General features: G+C 44.8%; 1 protein-coding gene across 1 annotated transcript in view; it reads left to right on the forward strand.

Moving 5' to 3' along the window:
* Positions 1-21400, forward strand: part of LOC149274085 (sodium- and chloride-dependent transporter XTRP3-like) — a 122626-nt gene that overhangs the window by 58531 nt on the left and 42695 nt on the right. Inside the window, exon 3 of the mRNA XM_089505849.1 lies at positions 3165-3305. Within this exon, the coding sequence (XP_089361975.1) occupies positions 3165-3305 (141 nt within the window). The remainder of the gene's footprint in view (positions 1-3164; positions 3306-21400) is intronic.

The following is a 21400-nucleotide window of genomic DNA, read 5'->3' on the forward strand; positions in this document are numbered from 1 at the left end:
ACCTTTTACCCCCAGTTATGTCTTATGCCCCCCTAATATGCCTAATATTGATATGCCTTATACCCCCTATATGCCACTGTGCCCCCTGATATGCCTTATAACTTCCAATATGCCACTCGCCCCCATTTATGCCTTATACCTCCCTATATGCCACTGTGCACCCTGATATGCCACTCTGCCCCCATAAATGCCCTCTGCACCACCCTGAAATTCATTATACTCCCTGATTCACCACTCTGCCTCCCCCAGATATGCCACTCTGAAATTCATTATACCCCCATACACCACTCTACCTCCCCTATACACCACTCTAACTCCAACTCCCCCAGATATGCCACTCTGCCTCCCTGAAATTCATTATACCCCCATACACCACTATAACTCACCCATACACCACTCTGCCTCCTTCCCCCTCCCATACACCACTCTGCCTCCTCCCCCCTCCCATACACCACTCTGCCTCCTTCCCCCTCCCGTACACCACTTCCATACACCACTCTGCCTCCTCCCCCTCCCATACACCACTCCCATACACCACTCTGCCTCCTCCCCCTCCCATACACCACTCTGCCTCCTCCCCCCTCCCATACACCACTCCCATACACCACTCCCATACACCACTCTGCCTCTCTCCCCCTCCCATACACCACTCTGCCTCCTGTCAGCAATGGAGGTTCACAAGACACCAGGGAGTCGGGTAGAGAGGCAGAGTGGTATATGGTAGCGTGGCTCCCATACACCCCTCTGCCTCCTCCCCCCTCCCATACACCACTCTGCCTCTCTCCCGACTCCCTGGTGTTTTGCGAACCTCCGTTGCTGACAGGCACTTTCGCTGGAGCTTCACAGAAGCCTCAGCGTAAGTGAAGGGGAGTAACAGAGGCTGTCTGTGCACATCGTGCAGACCCCCACCAGCTGACAGGATGATCCTCTGCAGGAGACCTCGATTCTCAGTCAGCCGGCGGGGGTCTGCACGATGTGCACAGAGGTTACTCCCCTTCACTTATGCTGGGGCTTCTACATCATGTGATGCTGGCGCTGCATCGTAGGAGCCCCAGCGGAAGTGGAGGGGAGAGGCGGAAGTTGTCTGTGCGCATCGCACGGACACCCACCGGCTGACAGTGAGGTGAATCCAGGTCCCCTGCAGTGTTGCGGGGGATCTGGATTCTGGTGTTATAATCCGATCTCTGTTTGAGGTCGGATTATATAAGGAGAGGAGTTTTTCAATAAAAATTGATTAGACTAATCGATAATGAAAATCATTGTCAACGATTTTCATTATCGATTATTATCAATTTTATCAATTAGTTGTTTCAGCCCTAAACTGGCCCCTCGTTTTGTGGGTCCCTACAGTATTCTGCGCAAGGTTAATCCGGTGGTTTATGCCTTAGATCTTCCTCCCAACATGCGTAATTCGAATGTCCATGTCTCACTGCTGAAACCACTTGTTTGCAACCAATTCACTGCTTCAGCTCCTCGCCTCATTCCGGTTAATGGTCATGATGAATATGAAGTTCAGTCTATCATCGATTCTCGTGTGTCTAGGGGTCGCCTGCAGTATTTCGTTCATTGGAAAGGTTACGGACCTGAGGAACGATCTTGGGTGCCTACCCTGGGTGTTCATGCCCCTAGACTGGTACGAGCCTTTCATACGCACTTCCCCTCTAAACCTGGTCGTTAGGGGAGGGGTACTGTAAGGGTTTCGGCCTACCTGTACTGGCTTTCCTCCTCCTCATGGCTCTCTGTTTGTTAGGCCGCACCCACTTCCTCTTATAACTTTTCTGTCCAAGTTAACCCCTTCTCTTCCTGCAGGCTGTGACTACATTTCCCAGCTAGTTCAGTTGCTGGTTGCCCTTTTGTAGTTCCAGCCCGTGAGTGCGTGCTTCCAGTGTTTGATTCTTGTGTATGACCAGGCCTGCTTGACTCCTATTCTGATGCTGACTCCTGCTTGATTTTGGACTACGTGGATTTCTGGACTCCTGATCTTGGCTTGTGTGACTACCCGTTCTGGCTCCTGACCTTTGCTTGATCCACGATCATCCGCTTGTCTTATGCTTTGGATTCTTGTTATTATTTTATTTTAATAAACATTTTGACCAGTACCATTTTGCCTCCATCCTGATTCACTGGTACCCTGACACACACACCTGTAAGGAGGTCACCTAGGGGTAGAGAAAAACGCAGGAGAGGATCCTATGGAGGTTATTTTGGCCAGGGGCATGGACATAGTAGGCCCCTTCAAGAAGTCAGTTCCTTGGCACCAGTATATCGTGGTCATACTTAATTATGCCACTCGGTATCCCGAAGCCATACCTTTACGCAAAGGCTACCTCTAAAATACATGCCTTGAAAACCTCAGTGTACCACCGTCAGACTGACGGACTCGTCGAAAGGTTTAATCGCACTCTCAAGGGGATGTTAAGGAAAGTGGTCAGTAGAGAGGGAAGAGCCTGGGATATGCTACTCCCATACATATTATTTGCGATACGAGAGGTTCCCCAGAGTTCAACTGGTTTTTCCTCGTTTGAGCTCTTATATAGTAGATATCCGAAAGGGATGTCGGATGTACTCAAAGAGGATTGGGAAGGGCAAGGGGTACAAGGAACTAGTGTTGTACAGTATGTAGAACAGATGCAGAAGCGCATGACTAGCGTTGTTCCCCTTGTTCACCAATACATGGAAAAAGCGCAAGGGGCCCAGAAGTTACTTTATAACCGGACGGCTGCAGTGAGGGAGTTTTAACAAGAGGACAGAGCAATGTGTTGATTCCCACAGCAGAGAGTAAACTTCTACCACATTGGCAAGGTCCCTATGATGTTTTGGAAAAATTAAATACCGTAAACTACAAGCTTAGACAGCCTGATTAGCTCATGCTGATACAGGGCTTCTGCCACACTTGATAAGGCCAGATGAAGGATGTTTGGGCCCTTGAGAAATTATTCAGGAAGAGCCCCTTCTCTAGATTCACTGGCATGGCATAGCTCCTTGCATTGTGGGGGGCTGTCCAGGGCCCCCCAAAGCCAGCACAGCCCTACCAAACACCATACCAATTTCACTGCTAATGATTGGAAGCAATCATACAATGTTTTCCTTTTTGTGTTCACTCTATGAATGATTAGCCTATCTACTGCCTCACAGTCTATAATGTTTATCATTTTCTCTTATAGGTGGTTTTTTGATTCCATACCTTATCATGCTAATCGTGGAAGGGATGCCATTGTTATATTTGGAATTAGCTGTTGGTCAGCATTTTCGCCAAGGAAGCATAGGAGCGTGGAAGACAATAAGCCCTTATCTCAGTGGTGTTGGTACGTCAATTAATTTATATCTTTCATTTGTTTTTTTAAACGTTATTTTCTCTTACTAAAAATTGGAGTGGGCACACATGGGGACACTCAGGGTTTGACCCTGAATCTCAGGGTTTTTATTGCAATCTCAGAGTAAAATCACAGGGTCACACAGTATGGCGATGACTCATTCAGACCCTTCATTGACCTGATATCTAAGACAGATGGGTATCCTACCCATATTTTCCCTCTGCCACCCCAATAGCTCCTTACCTCATCCACATTGCCTACCTTTGCTGGCTCAGGAGAGGGGTTTTCTGGTGGGAGGCAAATGCTAGTTACCAGTTGATATAAACAATTACAGTCGTGTGAAATACATTGTCTTTGAATTCTATGGATTTACATAACAGGACCTAAAAATCATCTGTTCCATAGCAGATCTAAAAATCAGTTAAATACAACCTCAGATGAACAACAACACATGACATATTCCACTGTGTCATTATGTATTGAACAAAAGTAAAACTGAATTGGAGAAGCCATGTGTGCAAAACGAAGTACACCGTTTCTGATTTCACAGGAATTAAGATGCTAACTAGCAGACAGGTGCTGTTAATCAAATGGCCTTGAGTAATTTATTATCAGCAAATGTGAACACCTCTACAAAAGCCGAAGTGTCAGGATTGGGTTTGGAGCATGAGAGATGATGATAGTCCAAAATAATGTCAGGAACAGTCCAATAGGTCAGAGGCCAGTGGTGATCAGAGAAAACGGTAGTCCAAGCTAGGGTCAGGAGACAGACAAGTGGGTTAGTCCAATAGAAGAGCCAAAGGTCAAATAATAGAGAATCCAAAAAAGGGTCTGTAGCAAGGCGAGCAGAGAGTCACAGGAATCTGGAGTCCAAGGATATACAGGAACCAAAGTTCTGGAACACTGAAGTAAAGTGGTCCCAGTCTGAGGGATTTTTATAGTGTTGGAGGTATCTACTCCTCCCCTGTGTTGAACAAGCTCCTCACTGGATTGGTTGTCAGAGAGGAGTCTCGGGGTGAAGGGGGCAAAATCACAGGGTTACACTGTGTGTGAACATTATTGGTGGATAGTTGATGGTGGAGGCAGGCTTCACCTCCCCTCCACAGGTGTGCAACATTATGCTGATGTCTGGGCAACACCTGGAAGTCCTGGGCTACGGCCTACTCCGTGATCGTGGAGCTTTTGGATGGCCTGCAGTGACGGAGGACAGCTGGGGAGAGCAGGTAAGGGTGAGAGGGGCATGACACTAAGTTTTCGCAGTCAAGAAGTAAAGACATCCGCAATGATCTCAGAGAAGCAGTTGTTGTTGCTCATCAATCTGGAAGGGTTATAAGGCCATTTACAAACAATTTAAAGTCCATCATTCTACACTGAGAAAGATTATTCAAAAAAGCAAAACATTGAAGACAGTTGCCAATCTCCCCAGGAGTAGACGTCCCAGCAAATTCACCCCAAGGTCAAGCCGTGCAATTCTCATAAATTGCAAAAAACAGAGTGGCATCTGACTCTACAGGCCTCGGTTAGCATGTTACATTTTAAAGCTCATGACAATATAAAAAGACTGACAAGAAGACATTAAAAAAAAGTATGGTTGGTTTGGAAGGGCTGCTAGGTTTGCAAAGTTGCATCTGAGCAAACCAAAAGACTTCTGGAACAACTTCCTGTGGACAGAGGAGACCAAAGTGGAGATGTTTGGCCATAATGCACAGCGCCAAGCTGCATTCAGTGAGTAGTGTAGGCCACCCCAACCTCAGTCTATAACTACAATTGTCATGAAATTTGGCTTGCAAAATGGTTACTAAATAGTATTGAAGATGTAATCAACAAAAATGAGTTTGTACTGTAGACTTATTGTAGCCCCCCAAGCCCAATCTAGCTACTATTGCTGGCTCTATTATTGGGAGTTGCAGTAGCATTCTGAGGTATTACAAAAAAGAGGGTAGTTTGAGGGGAGTAAAAGTGGGACATAAAGGCTTGGAACCAAAATAGGACACTTAGTAGTTTTCCAATAGTTGTGGTAACATTTGGCACTCAAAATGCTGTTATTACATTTGTCATGTTGTTGTAATGGATGGCTGAGAATCATGAAATGCGCATTCCACAGGAGCCGCAGTGCCAATCCATAAACATATAAAAACTAACCTTTTTGTCCTCCATTTACTACTTACTTTTCCATGATGCTTAACATACTGGGCTACCTTGTGTCTACCCCTGCCTGCCACTGCAGTTGAGCCACTAGTTTCAAATCAGTGGTCAACCTATCAGATTTGTTTCAGATTAGCATTACACATATAGTAACTTCAACAGTGAAAATATAGATAAAGTAATCAAGAATACTATTTTTGTATTAGGCAGAGCTGTTTTACTATCAACATTTAAAGATATAGAACTTAAATTATAAACTCATTGCAAACACTTAACATTTGACAATATTTCTGAAAAGAGTAAAAAAAAAATCTAATTGGACCAATATGTTTACATTGCAAATACATACATCCAGTGGCGTCACTACAGGGGGGCAAGGGGGGGGCAATTGCCCCCACCGCCGAATTTGGAACCACCAAACGAGTTGCCCAGGACAATCCCGCAATGGAACTTTAAGTTCCAGGCAGCCTCAAACGATTTTTTTTTTGACGCGGAGGAGAAGGAGGTGCGCCTAGCAACCGCTCGGCCCCCCTCAGCCTCCTCCACGAGGCCTCTACCTCCGTCGCAGTGATGGCATTTCATGCTGAGCGCCGGCATAGGATGTCATATCTGGCGCTCAGCAGTGAAGAAGCACGCGCCGCGGCAGAGCAGGAAGACGGAAGCCTCATTCTCCCGCCGCAGGACTCTAAGGTGAGTGAACTACAAAGGGCAGATAGTGAGGAGGTAGAGGGGTTAGAAAGTGATAAGGGAGGCAGAAGGGGTAGAAAGTGATAAGGGAGGGAGAAGGGGTAGAAAGTGATAAGGGAGGGAGAGCGGTACATAGCGAGAAAGAGGGTAGTAAGAGTATTGAAATAAGTAAAGTGTGAATGAGTGAGTATGAATTAATGTGCGGATGCATTGTGTGAATGAGTGAGTATGAATTAATATGTGGATGAGTTGTCTGAATGAGGGCGAGCATGAGTTAATATGTGGATGAGTTGTCTGAATGAGAGAGAGCATGAGTTAATAGGTGGATGAGTTGTCTGAATGAGAGAGAGTATGAGTTAATATGTGGATCAGTTGTCTGAATGAGGGAGAGCATGAGTTAATACGTGGATGAGTTGTCTGAATGAGGGAGAGCATGTATAATTGTGGAAGGACAAAGATGGCACTAGCAGGATGTTTCGGCCTTGGGGACCAAGATGGCACAGGCAGGGTGAATATGGGACAAAGGTGGCACAGGCCAGGCTGTTTGGAGACAAAGATGATTTGTGCTGGGCTATTTGGGGACAAAGATGGCAAATCTTATGTGTGTAATTTGGGTGCTGGCCAGGTTTTATGTGGGCGCCAGGGCTGACTTTGGGGTGTGTAACCTGTGATCTATGCCTGTAATTTAGGGGGTTTTAAATATACCTTTTTATGGTATGTGAATTCCAATTGATCTATACCTGCAAAGCTGGGTTTTTGTGTTATTCTGTAGATCCATATCTGCTATGCTATGTTTGCATACATTATTTATGTTACAGGGTTTGTATGTCTTGTTCAGTTGATGAATACCTGCAATGCTGTTTCCATGTATTTATTTGATACCTGCAATGCTATGTTTCATATTATTATTATTATTGTATACCAGCAAATACAGGATTTGTATGTCTGATTCTGTTTATTTGATATATACCTTCAGTGCTGAGATTACAAGTGAATTTCAATTGATCTATACATGCAAAGCTGCATTTGTGTGTTAATGTGTTGATCTATACCTGCTATCGCCAGCAGGGTCTAATATATATATTTATATATATCGGCAGCAGGGACTAATATTAATATATATATGGGCAACTGGGGCTAATGATAATATATATGGGCAGCAAGGGCTAATATTTATATATATATCAGTAGGATTTACTATTTATATATATCGGCAGCAGGGTCTAATATTAACAAAACTAACAGTTGAAATCATGTTTCAATCATAGTCTTTACTTCAAAGAGATAAGTACTCATTATGTAGTTAAAAATGCATGTCTAACGCATATATGCGATGGGGCCATTGCATAAATCAATAGTAAAGGGAGGGGCTTGCTGGGGGCATTAATACAAATAGTGGTGGCTGGAGGTGATCATACAAGGGTGTGGGGGCACCACATTATTCTATACTAAAAGGGTGCTGGCTGGGGCATCAATACACAAAGGGCAAAAACACTAAGGGGGGTATAAATGACAATGCAGTGTGAAAAATCCATCCTGATGTAGAAGTCTGTGACATAGATTGTGTCCTGCTGTTTGTGTGTTTTTTGGTTATCAGTGTAGCAGTGCCTGTCCTGGTGTGTGTTTGGGTGTTGGTGTGGCAGAGCCTGCCCTGGTGTGTGTTTGGGTGTTGGTGTGGCAGAGCCTGTCCTGGTGTGTGTGTTTGGTTGCCGGTGTGACAGAGCCTGTGTTGGCGTGTATGTTTGGTCATCTGTTTCCTGGCACTTAACTTACAATAGGAATTATTTCATTTATACTTATCCAGAGATAAAATGCCCTCCTGAAGTTGTAGTAACTTCAAGGGGCAAAACGTTCAAGGCCCTGAAATCATTTAGTGGAAAAGTTAAGGTATTGTGTTATTTACTCTATAATATTTATTTCAAGGATTAGTTGTACTAAATTGTGGCTTCAGGCTTCCCATGTTGAATGATCAAGTATTGTTAGTCCAATAGCAAAAGTATCATTCCATAGCACATTACTTTTGGCAAAATATATATATTTATATATAATATGTTTTTTCAGTGGTATGATTTAATGGTGGAAATTATTAATGCCCCCGCAGTTTGACTGTGATATCTTGTGTGCCCCCCTATATATTGTTTCTAGAGTCGCCACTGCACACATCCCCCTGTTAAATATATTACTTTACTGTAGAAACTTTAAGATACAGTGTCCCTAATATTAGCCCATTGGTTAGAAAATGAAATGTTTAAATACTTCTTTATTGGGTAAAAAAAATCTTTCATTGGACACATGTTTAGATTGCATATAACTCACACACACACTATGCTATATGGTATTGTTATAATATATTGCTATATGTTGAAATTTAAAGATACTATGTCCCGAATATTAGCCCACATCACAGACATTTTTCCTTATTCTGTATCGGGTAAAAATAAATCTCCCATTGGATCAATATATTTACATTGAAAATAATTCAAATATATCTGTATTATATGTACTATATGGTATGATTTTACTGTGGAAATTGAAACTGAAAGATAAAATATCAACCCATTGGTTAGAAACTGACATTTTTACAATATTTTATATGGGGTAAAAACAAAATCCCCAATTGGACCAATATATATTTACTTTGCATGTAAATCACACGCATCTTTCTTTAATATATTGCTATATGGTATCCACATTTGGTATTCCACATTTTACTGTGGAAATTTAAATATATACAGTCACAAATATCAGCCCATTGGTTAGAAAATGAAACACTTCTATATGGGGTAAAAACAAATCTCCCATTGGGCCAAGATATTTATGTCGCATATACCCTTTTTGATAATATATCACAATATGGTATGATTTTACAGTTGACATTTCAAGATATAGAGACCGAAATGTCAGCCCTTTTTTACAATATTTCTGCATAGGGCACAAAAAAAACTCCAATAGGACCAATAAATTTAGATTGCATATACATCACACACATCTACTATATATTACACTATGGTATGATTTTACTGTGGAAATGTGTTGATATAAAGAATCTGACATTTTCAATATTGTTATACTGTTATAAATAATGTATAACAGTTACAATATCAGCAATTAATTAAACATCTATAAACTAACGTATCCTTTCGTCTCTGTTATGTTGGATAGACCAGTCTGTTGGATGTGACCAGATTCAGAGTGTTGTCCTCCTTGTGTATGTATGAAGGTGCAAGTGATGCATCCTGTGCGAGTGGCTCAGTGTTTTAATCAATTGACCCATGGTCTTATAGGTTATTATATCCCCTGGATAGGATATTGTTGTTGGAGTATTTGGAGTACCACCAGGCACTTTAACAGCTTTTCCTGTGTTCGTTGGAAGGGCATTGATGTATTCAGGCCATTGTCTTATAAAATTTTGAGTCTGTTTTTGTGTGGTCAGCTTGGACATTCTAAACAAGAGAAATAATTTCTCTAGTGGTAGTGGTGTGAGTTCAACCCCGTGATAAAGAATTGTTTTCAGTGCAACTGCCCCTAGGATCCATTGTAGCTGTGCCCATCTACTGTTGGTGAGAATTCCAAAAAGAGTATATTTGGGATTCAAATTCAATTGTAACGTAAGGGTAGATGTTGTGTATCTTTGTATGTGGGTATGTAGGCAGTGCATAAGGTCCGCAAATCGTCTTTGCCATTTAGCTCATGGTGACTGCCCTATTTTGTGGATTTGCTTTATTGGGGTTATCTCTTTTTTGTCTGTGTTTTTTTTTTTTTCCTGGCATACAGTGGCAGTACAAGTGGGTTGTGTCTTCTTCTTAGGGACAAGTAGAATCTACAGAAGCAATAAATGGTTAAATGCCCCGAAGTCCCTCCTCCTTACCCATAAAAACCGGAGCCGCACCATCAGTTTTCTTCTTGTCCCTTTCAGGGACGGACAGTGGAGTCTTCGGTCCGGACAGTGGAGTCTTCGATCCGGACAGTGGAGTCTTCGATCCGGATAGACAGCTGGTGATGCTGGTGAGACGGGTTGCTGCCTGGGGGTTTTGTAGCTTCCTATTGCTCCCCTGGGGTGAGCAGAGAGAGGTCTTCCCTCCGTAGTGGTTCGCGTTACGGAGGATGTTTGCAAGACTTCCTTTTGTGCAGAGGAAGTGGGAGCATGCGCAGTTTGGTGGAATGCACGCCCGGGTGTCGTTGCGTTCCACCGAAGATCTGATCGCGCTACTGAGCATGCGCGACTCGGGTCTTCCGGAGGGCAGCAATTTTGAATCGCTTATAAATGTGCTTTGCCTGTCTGACTGCTGGAGCATTTGTCAGTACAGGAAAACCGTGTCACCAGCCCCCCCCCCCACACGGTTCAGAGGAGGTTAGGGTAAGATATTTTTTTTATCTTGGCTCTTTTTCTCTTCTTCCCTCCAATAAAAAAAAACTTACTTACTCTTTTTTTTCTATTATCAGATGTCTAGTCCGGTGTCTACAGAGAATCCTGATAAGGATAAAAAACCTGTACAATTCAGATTTTCAATTTAGAATTTTGACATGAGGTGATTGTGCCCCTTGCCTATTTGGAACAACTTTGAAGGCAGCCAATTTAATTTACCCCATCAAACCATATATGTTTCAAAATTAAACACCACAGGCTATTTCAAATGCTGGTTATTTTTACCCTTTGCAACACCAAAAGGTAAAGGAATAAACACCAGGTAGTGAATCAAAGATTAAGGTGAGTAAAAAAATACTTCCTCACAGTACTGCAGCGGCCCAGAACAACACTCCTCTCAGTGTTCAACAGAAAGTAACACAGATATAGGGGCGCATGTACATGTGGGGGAAAAAAATAAAGAATAATAGTGCAATAATGTCAAATGAAAAATTATAATATGAATGTGTAGTGGGTGCACTCACAAAGATACAGATGGTATACAGGCTCTTCAGAATACAATTTTCTTTATTTCTTCTATTTCTAAAAAATCAATATAAAAGAGAAAAGGCCAATGGTGCAGTATTTTCCTGTGATGTTATAGGAAAGTTAGATTGCACTTACAAGATAGTAGGTTGTATCAGGCACTTCAACTCAAAGTCCGGGGGGTAAAAGTAAAAAATCCGAAAAAAGAACTGCTAAGATAAGTAGTCCTCAACGCGTTTCGCCTCTCGGCTTCCTCAGGAGAAAAATGATAATTTCGGCTTTTTATCCGCAGTAAAAGTTTTGTGGTATCCGTGAAGATTAAGCGTCTATTTATACATCCTGTCCATGTTCCGTTTCGTCCGTCGTCTTAGCTTCCGGGTGTGTCGTCATCACGCTATCTCCGTCGCTGCTAGGCAACCGGGACGCTTTCAGAGTTCCTCCCTCCTGCATCTCCGGCGTCTCCAGGCAACCCAGACGCTGTGTCCGTCCGATTCGTGACTCCTCCCAGTAGGCGTACACTAGTCCTTTCCCCTCACTGATGTAGATGTTTCGAAGGAAGGGGTCAGTGCATCCCCCCCAAGAGTTTCTCCATCGGTAGTAACAGGGGATACTCTTTCTACCCAGGGATGTCATTCCTGTTCAGGAGGTGCGGGGGCTATGGGCACACTCAGGCGACCTGCACAGCCTACCCTAGGCCCCTATGCAGGAACTGTGGAGAATGGGGCCACCTCACCGCTACCTGTAATAAATCCAAGCTGTGCAATGGATGTGGCAAGCCAGACCGCATGTATAAAGACTGTCCCAGTAAGCCCCGGTGGTCCTGGGCAGATATGGCTGCTGGACGGGCTTGAAAATTAAATCCAGGTCCAAGTAAGCCCTCCTCTACAGCTGACCCGAAGGAGCCTGTAACGGTGATGCTGCCACTGGATGACTCAACTCAATGAAGCAACAGGCTGTTTCGGGTCCAATGGATCCCTCCCCAGTGGTGAGTCCTGCGGATCTCAATGTGTTTTAAATCCCTGTGCAGGTCCTTCTACCAGCCATGAGAGTCGCATTCCTGTGGGAGACCTTGAGAGCAGTCCTGACGACAGAGGTGGAAAGTTCAGCAGTGAGATCTCGCCATCAAGTCCGGAACAAACATTAACTACAACTGTTATAGAGGAGACCGTCCAACCCCTACTATCCACTAACCCTGCGCATATGATTTGTCTGATGGAAGCAGATGTGGAGTATCCAGCTGGTCCTATGCCTAAGAGGGGGAGATGCTGTTTGGCATCCCTTCTGGGGGCTGATGAAGAGTTCATGTGAGATAACGCGGAGGAGGAATCCAAAGTAGAGTGGAGATGACGCAGTTGAATCATCAAGCGGAAGTCAGAGCAAGGAGACCTTCCGGAGTCATCTGTCTGGAAGGTGGCTGGGAACATACAGAGCTGTGTTGCTGGGATGGGACTTTCTCTGTCTGATCCTTTTTTCATCATGGATTACAGCAGTGTATCAGAAGTTTCGGACTCTGAAGGTGAGAGGGATGTTGAAAAAATACACTAATGCTCTCACTGGATCTCACTGTTGCCTCACTTAACGTGAGGAGTATGAGGAGCTCTGTCAGAAGGGCTGCTTTGTTTGCATATTTACTGACTCTAAATGCGGACATCATTTTCTTACAGGAGTGTGCAATAGATCATGGACTGTTTTATGGACATTTAAAGAAGTACTGGACCGCAGGGCCTTCTTACTGGTCCGGGTCAAATGATAATAAAGGCGCTGGGGTTGGGATCCTTTTCAAGAACAAACATGTGGTTTTAAATTCTATTATTGAGATTGCTCCCGGGAGAGCAATTTTAACTGATGTTGTTTTTAAAGGTTTTAATGTGCGTCTTATGAATGTATATGCTTCACCAGTTAAGAATGAAAGAACAGAAATTTTAGAGCATCTCTCCTTCTTTGCCACAGGTTCTTCTCCTATAATAGTTGGAGGTGATTTTAATTGTATACCACAGGGCGAAAATAGAAGTGGAGGGGGTGAGAACCAGGAGGTAGATAAAACTTTTTGCCAGCTTAGAAATTTTATGATTGATTTTAAATTGAAAGATGCGTGGAGGCATTTAAAACCCTCTGACCCTGGATATACATAGTCTAATGGCCAGGTCGGCTCCCGCATAGATTTTATGTTGTCCTCTACCGGTTTTAGGGTAAATCAAATTTTTATTGCATTTTCAAACAGTAGAGGGAGGGATACAGAAAGGAAAAAAGGGAGGGAGGGGGGGGACATAGGTAGCATCACAGTAGATTACAGGAGTGGTTCCCAGCATGCCGTCGCGTAACAAAAGACGGGCCATGATGAAATGCAAGAGCAATATCACACAGACATATGCAAAACCAACGGAACAAGGGACCAGGCACATGTCCCTCAAAAAGAGGGTACAGCATGGATGAAACCAAAAGCACACAGGTGAACGTTAACACAGGTTCCAGAACAGCAGAGCAGGTGGACACCATGTAGTTGTGTAACGTGTGTGAGGCAAATGGGCGAAAGTAGGAAAATGAAGGCAGCATCCGCAGGGTTGCGGAAACAAAACAAGCGGACCATGAGACAAGGTCCAGGACCAGCGGGTCAAGCGTGTGAGAAAGAAGGAGCCCAGTAGCACATAGGAAAGGACTCATAAGAGGAGAGCAATTGTCGTGGCACCGCGAGACCGGGAAACCTGATCACGGAGCAACAGTGACACAGAGGGGAGGGGTAGGAAGGATAAGGAGGGGAAAAAAAAAAAAAAAGGGGGGGTAAGAAAAGGGGAGAGAAAGAAAGAGGAAAGAAAAGGAGGGGGAATCCAGGAGAAGTGGCGAGACAGCAAACTTAGCGGATTTAGGTAAGCAGAGAGCGAACCAGGGGGCCAGACAGAAAGTCCAACCAATAGAACCACATTTTCTGATACCTCTCAGCAGCCCCCATGGCCAAAAGGGACAACTCCTCCAACACCCGTATCTGTTCCACCCGAAGAATCCACTCCTTGGTAGTAGGGGGAGCAGGATCACCCCAGTGCAGGGGGACCAACGCCTTAGCAGCCGTGAGGAGGTGACGGACAACCGACTTCCGGAACCAGGACGCCGAGTACGGAATGTGATGAAGGAGAAAAAATTCAGGCGTAAATGGGATTTCTCTATCAGTAAAATGAGCTAGCTGGCGATGAATAGATTCCCAGGAAGGAACGATGCAGGGACAGTACCACCACAAGTGCAGAAGAGAGCCCGGGGCAGCATCACACCTCCAGCACTTGTTCGGAATGTCAGGATGATATCTGGACGTGACAGAGGGGGGCCGGTACCAACAGCCTGTTCAGCCAGAGCTATTTGCTGGTAGAGTCCCTCTACCCTCTCCGCGCCTTCGCGGAGACTCAGGCACTAATGAAGTGTCCCCTGACCACACATTTGTGAGCCTCCCAGACAGTCAGCCTGGGGGTCTCGGGGGTCAGGTTGTCCTTAAAGAAATTCTCAAGGACCTGAGAAGTTTCAGCGCAAAACGCCGCATCAGAGAGAATGGACTCGTTAAGGCGCCAGGAACGCATGGAGGGACGGGTCAGAGGAGAAGCTAAGGAGATGGAGAGGGGAGCGTGATCGGACCAAGTAGAGATCCCGATAGTGGACCGGCGCAAAAGTGGTGCGAAGTGACAGGGGAGGAAAAAGTAATCAATACGGGAGTAGGAGCGATGGGGCGTGGAGAAAAAGGTATAATCACGGGCAGCAGGGTGGAGAGCCCTCCAACAGTCAACCAGCTTGCGATCTGTGAGGAGAGAGGCAACTCTATTCGTGACATGACGAGGAGTCCTCGTACTGCCCGCGGAGGTGTCAAAGGCAGGGTGCAAAGCAACATTAAAGTCTCCCCCAAGGATCAGCAAACCCTCCTGAAAGCTATCAAGCTCACGAAGAACGGCACGCAGGGCGAGATGCTGCCCCCGATTAGGCAGATAAACGTTGGCAAAAGGTGTAGACCTGTTGCAAAATCGTGCCTTTCACGAACAAGAACCGCCCCTCCGGATCCACCCGAGAATCCAGTTCCTGGAAAGGAACCCGACTGGAAAAAAGCACCGTCACCCCTTTAGTTTTAGCGAGAGGGTTGTTACTCAGATACACGGTAGGATAGAGCCGGTTGTGAAGCCTGGGAGCCTTAGGCCCAAAAAAGTGAGTTTCCTGCACAAACGCGATATCAGCTCATTGCTTTTTGAGCTCCCGAAAAAGGGTGGAACGTTTCTCAGGAGTGTTCAGACCACGGGCGTTAATAGAGAGAAGAGTCAGCTCGCCAGGTGCCGGAGTCGACATAGTGTAAAGAGGAGCAAAGCAAGAAAAAGAAAAGAGGAAGTACGAAAAGAAGAGAAAAACAAAACAAAAAAAAACAAAAAAAGGGGGGGAGGGAAGGAAAGAGGAGGAGGGACTAAAAGAAGGGAGAGGGAGAAGAATTAGGACAAGGCCAGAAGGGAGAGGAAGGGAACAGCAACGAGGGGGAAAGGGACAAAGTAGACACAAACTACGCCTGCCAGGGACCACTGCCTGGCAACCAATGGCGTCACTGTGTAGGGGAAGGGTCTACCACCACCGAGTGGGTAGAGCCGCAATCAAGGACAAACAAGAACCGTAAAAAGAAACAGTCAAGCGCGAGCCGCCGCTCGCAGCGCAGAAGAACACAGAGTGAGAAAAAATCAAAATAGGAGAGCAGCAACAGTGAAAGGGCGCTCCAACAAAAGGCGACCAAACATAAAAGTGATAAAGGCGGAAAAAAAAAAAAAGAAAAAAAAAAGGGGGGGGCATGTGAAGTTGTGTGGAATGGTGCACAAGCGTGTCCACACTGTTACAAGTAGGAAGGCAAAACCCCATTTAGAGGAATAAACCATACGTCTGTAGTGATACACACATCGTTAGATAGTAGAAGCACAATATACCATAGAATACAAACGGATAGCGGCAAACAGACGGGTGTGAAGTAGTGTATAATGGTGCACAAGTGTGTCCATGCTGTTACAATTAGGAAGGCAAAACCCCATATATAGGAATAAACCATGCGCCTGTTGTGATACACACATCGGTAGATAGCAGAAGCACAATATACTAGAGAATATAAACGGATATAGGCAAACAGACGGGTGTGAAGTAGTGTGTAATGGTGCACAAGTGTATCCACACTTTTACAAGTAGGAAGGCAAAACCCCCAGAGATAGAAATAAACCATGCGTCTGCTGGGATACACACACATCGGTATAGTAGAAGCACAATATACCAGAGAATACAAACGGATACCGGCAAACAGACGGGTGTGAAGTAGTGTGTAATGGCGCACAAGCGTGTCCACACTGTTACAAATAGGAAGGCAAAACCCCCCAGAAATAGGAATAAACCACACGTCTGTTGTGATACACACACCGTTAGATAGTAGAAGCACAGTATACCAGAGAATACAAACGGATACCGGCAAACAGACGGGTGTGAAGTAGTGTGTAATGATGCACAAGCGTGTCCACGCTGGTACAAGTAGGAAGGCAATACCCCATATACAGGAATAAACCATGCGTCTGTTGCGATACACACATCATTAGATAGTAGAAGCACAATATACCAGAGAATACAAACAGATACCGGCAAACAGACAGGTGTGAAGTAGTGTGTAATGGTGCACAAGCGTGTCCACACTGTTACAAATAGGAAGGCAAAACCCCCCAGAAATAGGAATAAACCATGCGTCTGTTGTGATACACACACCGTTAGATAGTAGAAGCACAGTATACCAGAGAATATAAACGGATACCGGCAAACAGACGGGTGTGAAGTAGTGTGTAATGATGCACAAGCGTGTCCACGCTGGTACAAGTAGGAAGGCAATACCCCATATACAGGAATAAACCATGCGTCTGTTGTGATACACACATCATTAGATAGTAGAAGCACAATATACCATAGAATACAAACGGATAGCGGCAAACAGACGGGTGTGAAGTAGTGTGTAAGGGTGCATAAGTGCGGCCATGCCGCTACCACCGATAAAACCAAACCCGTACGTAGGAAGAAACTATGCGTCCGCAGTATGAGACAGACGCGGAGAAGTATAACAGCCTATGGGTGAAATACAACCAAACAGGAGGTGTAATGTGGTGCTGAAGAGACCGCGCATAAGGAGAGCCACCAGGCAGGAACGGTGCGAGACATGGGTGGAGGCACGGAAGGGAGACCCCAGAACCCCCAACAAGCCCGGCCCCAGACAGAGACTCAATTGGCACAGAGAGGGGAGAAAAGAGGAAAAAAAAAAAAAAGGGGGGGGTTGGGTTTAGTTAACATGTGACAAATAGCAGCTCGGCCTACAGAGCCAATGCACAGAGGTGGAGCAGTGGCAAGAGTCTCAGAAACAGCAGAGCCGGGTGGGAGACCGCAGAGCCCCCAGTACCTCCAACCAGTACAGCATACACAAAACTAGACATCACAAATAAAAATGAAAAATAACCCCAAGAACACAACAATACAATAAGGCCATATAACGAACAGCGACACCTATATGTGTAGAAACATAGTAATGTGACAAATGCGTAAAAGTGTGGTGGTGTATCAGTGAATGTGGGTCGCCACAGAGGGCGCTGCAAACAGGCACACACAAACAAACAAAACAAAACACAAAAAACAAACCCAAACCCATGTGTGCAAAAGTATAATGATGGGACAGATGTGTAGAAGTGTGATAGTGCAGAAGTGAGTGTGGTCTGCCACAGAGAGCAAGCGCCGCAGAAGCGCTGCAAACAGACACCCATGGACCGGAAGTGGAACGGTGCGCAAGAGAAACCATGCGCGGCAGCAGCCACTAGGTGGCAAGATGGAGACTCCAAAGCCACACAAAAAACAAAACAAACAAAAAACCCTAAAGAGGTATACCAGGGAATCAACACAGAACGCATACCAGCGAAACATCATAGAACGCCAGGCCGTCACGAAACTCAGCAAAACAAAGTACATAATGGAGAGAGTACATATAACCAACATGCAAACTAGCAGCAACGGCCAGCAGCGAACGGCAGTCCAGTGAAGAGTAGTTACGCAGGTGAGAGAGTAACCATGATGACAGCCGCGGATCCGTCCGGAACACTTGTATATGCGGTGCGAAGTATGCGGTGTGATGTATAAGGTCGCAGCGTCACAAATAAACAGAGTTACTCACGACCACCTATTCCTCTATGGCGCCCAGGCGGCGAGAGATGGGAATGGGAGCGGGAGCACCGCGAGGGGAATTCCGTCGTGTGGGATCAGGGCGAGGAGGCCGTTGAGGTTCGCGGTCGGGGGAGCAAGGTCGCACCGAGGGCCGCATCCATGTCGACCCAGTCCGAGATCTGCAGGTCTGGCAAGCCAAGGTGTTGTAGAACAGTAGGGACGTCGTGATGGTGTCTGATGGTAAGGGACCGGTTGTTAAACCTGATCACGAGGGCGAAGGGATGACCCCAACGGTACGGGATCTGGAGCCTCCGCAATTCAGACGTCAATGGTGCTAGGGCCCGCCGCGCATGCAGGGTGAGGTCCGACAGGTCCTGAAAGAAGGATATCTGGCCTCTACCGGTTTTAATCTCCAGGACATGTTTTTAGAAGATAGTATATTCTCAGGCCATAAGCTTTTAAAAACTAGCGTTTTAATTCCTAATGAATCCAAAACTAGGAATGGTCTGTGGAAGCTTAATGTATTATTACTAGAGGACAAACAAATCCGTGATAATTTTAAGGTCTCATATGGGCGATGGTGGCACCAGAAGGACCCAAGTCAGAATATTTTGGACTGGTGGGAAACCATCAAGTACAAGATTAAGAACTTTTTTATTGTTGCTGGCAAGAGGAGGAAAAAAGAGAGCAAACAAGTTTTTAAAGATCTTGTGCGTTTGCAAACTCTTTTTAAGTTGAAAGAGGCCGGTTTAAGCAATACTGAGGAACTGATTTTTAATTTAAAGGAGATTAAAAAGGTTTTAGATTTTAAAGGCAAACAAATTATTTTTAATGCCCAGGTAAAGCACTTGGAGGAAGTGGAGAAGTGCACTCACTACTTTTTTAAACAAATATCTCAAAAAAGAGACCTCATTTTAGACATGGAAGGCCAGTCCTCCATTGCGGGCATTTTAAACGTGTCACAAGTGTTTTACCAAAACCTTTTGATGAGAAAGTCATAGATCGTTCCTTTTTAACAGATACTCTGGGGACCATAACTAATGTTTTAGAATCTGATGACCAAGCGGGTTTAAGCAGAAAGCTGTTAACCGAATTGCATGATGCAATGAAAAGGTTTTCTGCTGGTAAGTCCCCAGGAGCAGATGGAATCCCTATTGAATTTTATACATGTTTTTGGGAACTAACAGGACGATCTTTTTAATATTTTTATAGAAGGTTTTAATGCCCAGGAGTTGCCCTCTTTGTGGAGAAGAGGCATTATTACGCTCATTTTTAGAAGGGTGATAGCTCAAAATTGGAGAACTGGAGGCCTATCACCCTATTGAATGTGAACTATAAAATTATGACAAAGATTTTAGCTAATAGAACAAAAGCTGTCATAGATAAGGTTATTCACCCAGATCAGATCTGTGGTATCCCAGGACGTGCTATCTTAATGTTTTATATAAATTGTCTTTTAGGGAAATTTTAATCCATGGGTTTTTAACTCAGAAAGTCTGTCTTAAATCTGGGGTGAAGCAGGGATGTTCGCTTTCACCCCTTCTTTCGGTCTGTGCCATTGAACCCCTTTTAGCCCTTCTATGAAAGGATAAGTTTATCCGTGGTGTCCCCATCCCGGTACAGGTGAAGACTCTGGGGTTGTGAAGGGTTGGACAACCCCAGAGTCCTTGAAAAGAGCTATTAGAACAACAGAGGGCAGCATTCTGTCCGAACATATATTAGCCATATATGTTCGGACAGAATGCTGCCCTCTGTTGGTTTTACATTAAGTAGCATTGTTCCATATGCTTGAAAGAAATCCAAAGTTATAATGCAACTTAATGTAAAACCAACAGAGGGCAGCATTCTCTCCGAACATATATTAGCCATATGTGGCAGTGTGCTCATTTGCATTTATTCAAATAAAAAACATTCCCATGATGCTTTCGTCTAACAGTTTAATACAAAAAACCCCCAAAATAAATAGAAAAACAGAGTTTGCAAGTTCGACAGAATTAATGTCCGCGAGTGCGGACATTTAACTCTTGCAGCGGGGAGACCAGCGGATCATGGGGAAATATTTTATTTAAATAATTAATAGATGAAAATGAACACACTGCCACATATGGCTAATATATCTTCGGACAGAATGCTGCCCTCTGTTGGTTTTACATTGAGTAGCATAATAACTTTGGATTTCAAGCATATGCTACTTAATGTAAAACCAACAGAGGGCAGCATTGTGTCCAAAGTTATAGTAAGTTATTTATGCTAAGTTAAATGTCCGTACCGGCGACTTTGTTGGTCGCTGGCACTGACATTTAACTGACACAGCGGGGAGACCACTGGTGTCCCTGCTGTGTCAGTTAAATGTCCGTACCAGCGACTTTGTTGGTCACTGGAACGGACTTTTAACTGTTGCAGCAGGGTCCCAGGTTGCTTTATTTTTTTTTTCTGCCTAGCAACTAGTGGTAATGGGCCGTGCAAGTGAGCCTATTGGTCGCTTGCACAGCCCTTTACCCTACGGATTTCTGCTCCCGTTATCCAACGCAGCATCGCAGGGGTTAACGGGAGCGGAAATCAGGAGTTAAAAAGGCCGTGCAAGTGAGGAAGACCCTGCAGGTGACCAATAGGCTCACTCACACTGCCCTGTAACCCCTGACGACGAACCTGTGGATTTCCACTTCAGTCAACTCCCGCGATGCTGTGAAGATAAGGTAAGTTAGATGGGGAAGGGACCGGGGAGAATAGTAGACGAAGGCGAAGATTCTTCGTGTGTGAGTCTTCGTCTTTGCCTACGTTTTACCGGCACTGTCTTCTCTTCTTCATGTCTTCGGAACGAACACGAAAACGCACTCTTCGTGTTCGTTTTCATGTTTGCCCAAAGACGAATGCACAAGTCTAATAGAAACACACTTCAAAAATGAGACACAAGCGGAATGTTTGGTTATAGGTATATTAAACAAAGAAAAGCAGACATCTCACCATAAGCAGCAGAGTAGGAGGCATATCATGTATACAGACTGCTGGGGAGTATGAAGGTAGAATGGTCCAGGTAAGTATCCAAAAGGGTCTGGGACAGGTAGAAAACAAAAAGGGGAAATCCAGTAGGCAGTCCAGGTCAAACAGGTAACAGGCTGGCAAAAGGGTAAATCCAAAAGGCAGTCCGGGTCAAAAAGGTGGCTGGCTGGCTGGCTGGCTGGCAGGCAGG

This window comes from Sceloporus occidentalis, unplaced genomic scaffold (assembly GCF_023333645.1).
Source record: "Sceloporus occidentalis isolate IW3139 unplaced genomic scaffold, rSceOcc1.0.p SCAF_348, whole genome shotgun sequence".
Lineage (NCBI taxonomy): Eukaryota > Metazoa > Chordata > Lepidosauria > Squamata > Phrynosomatidae > Sceloporus > Sceloporus occidentalis.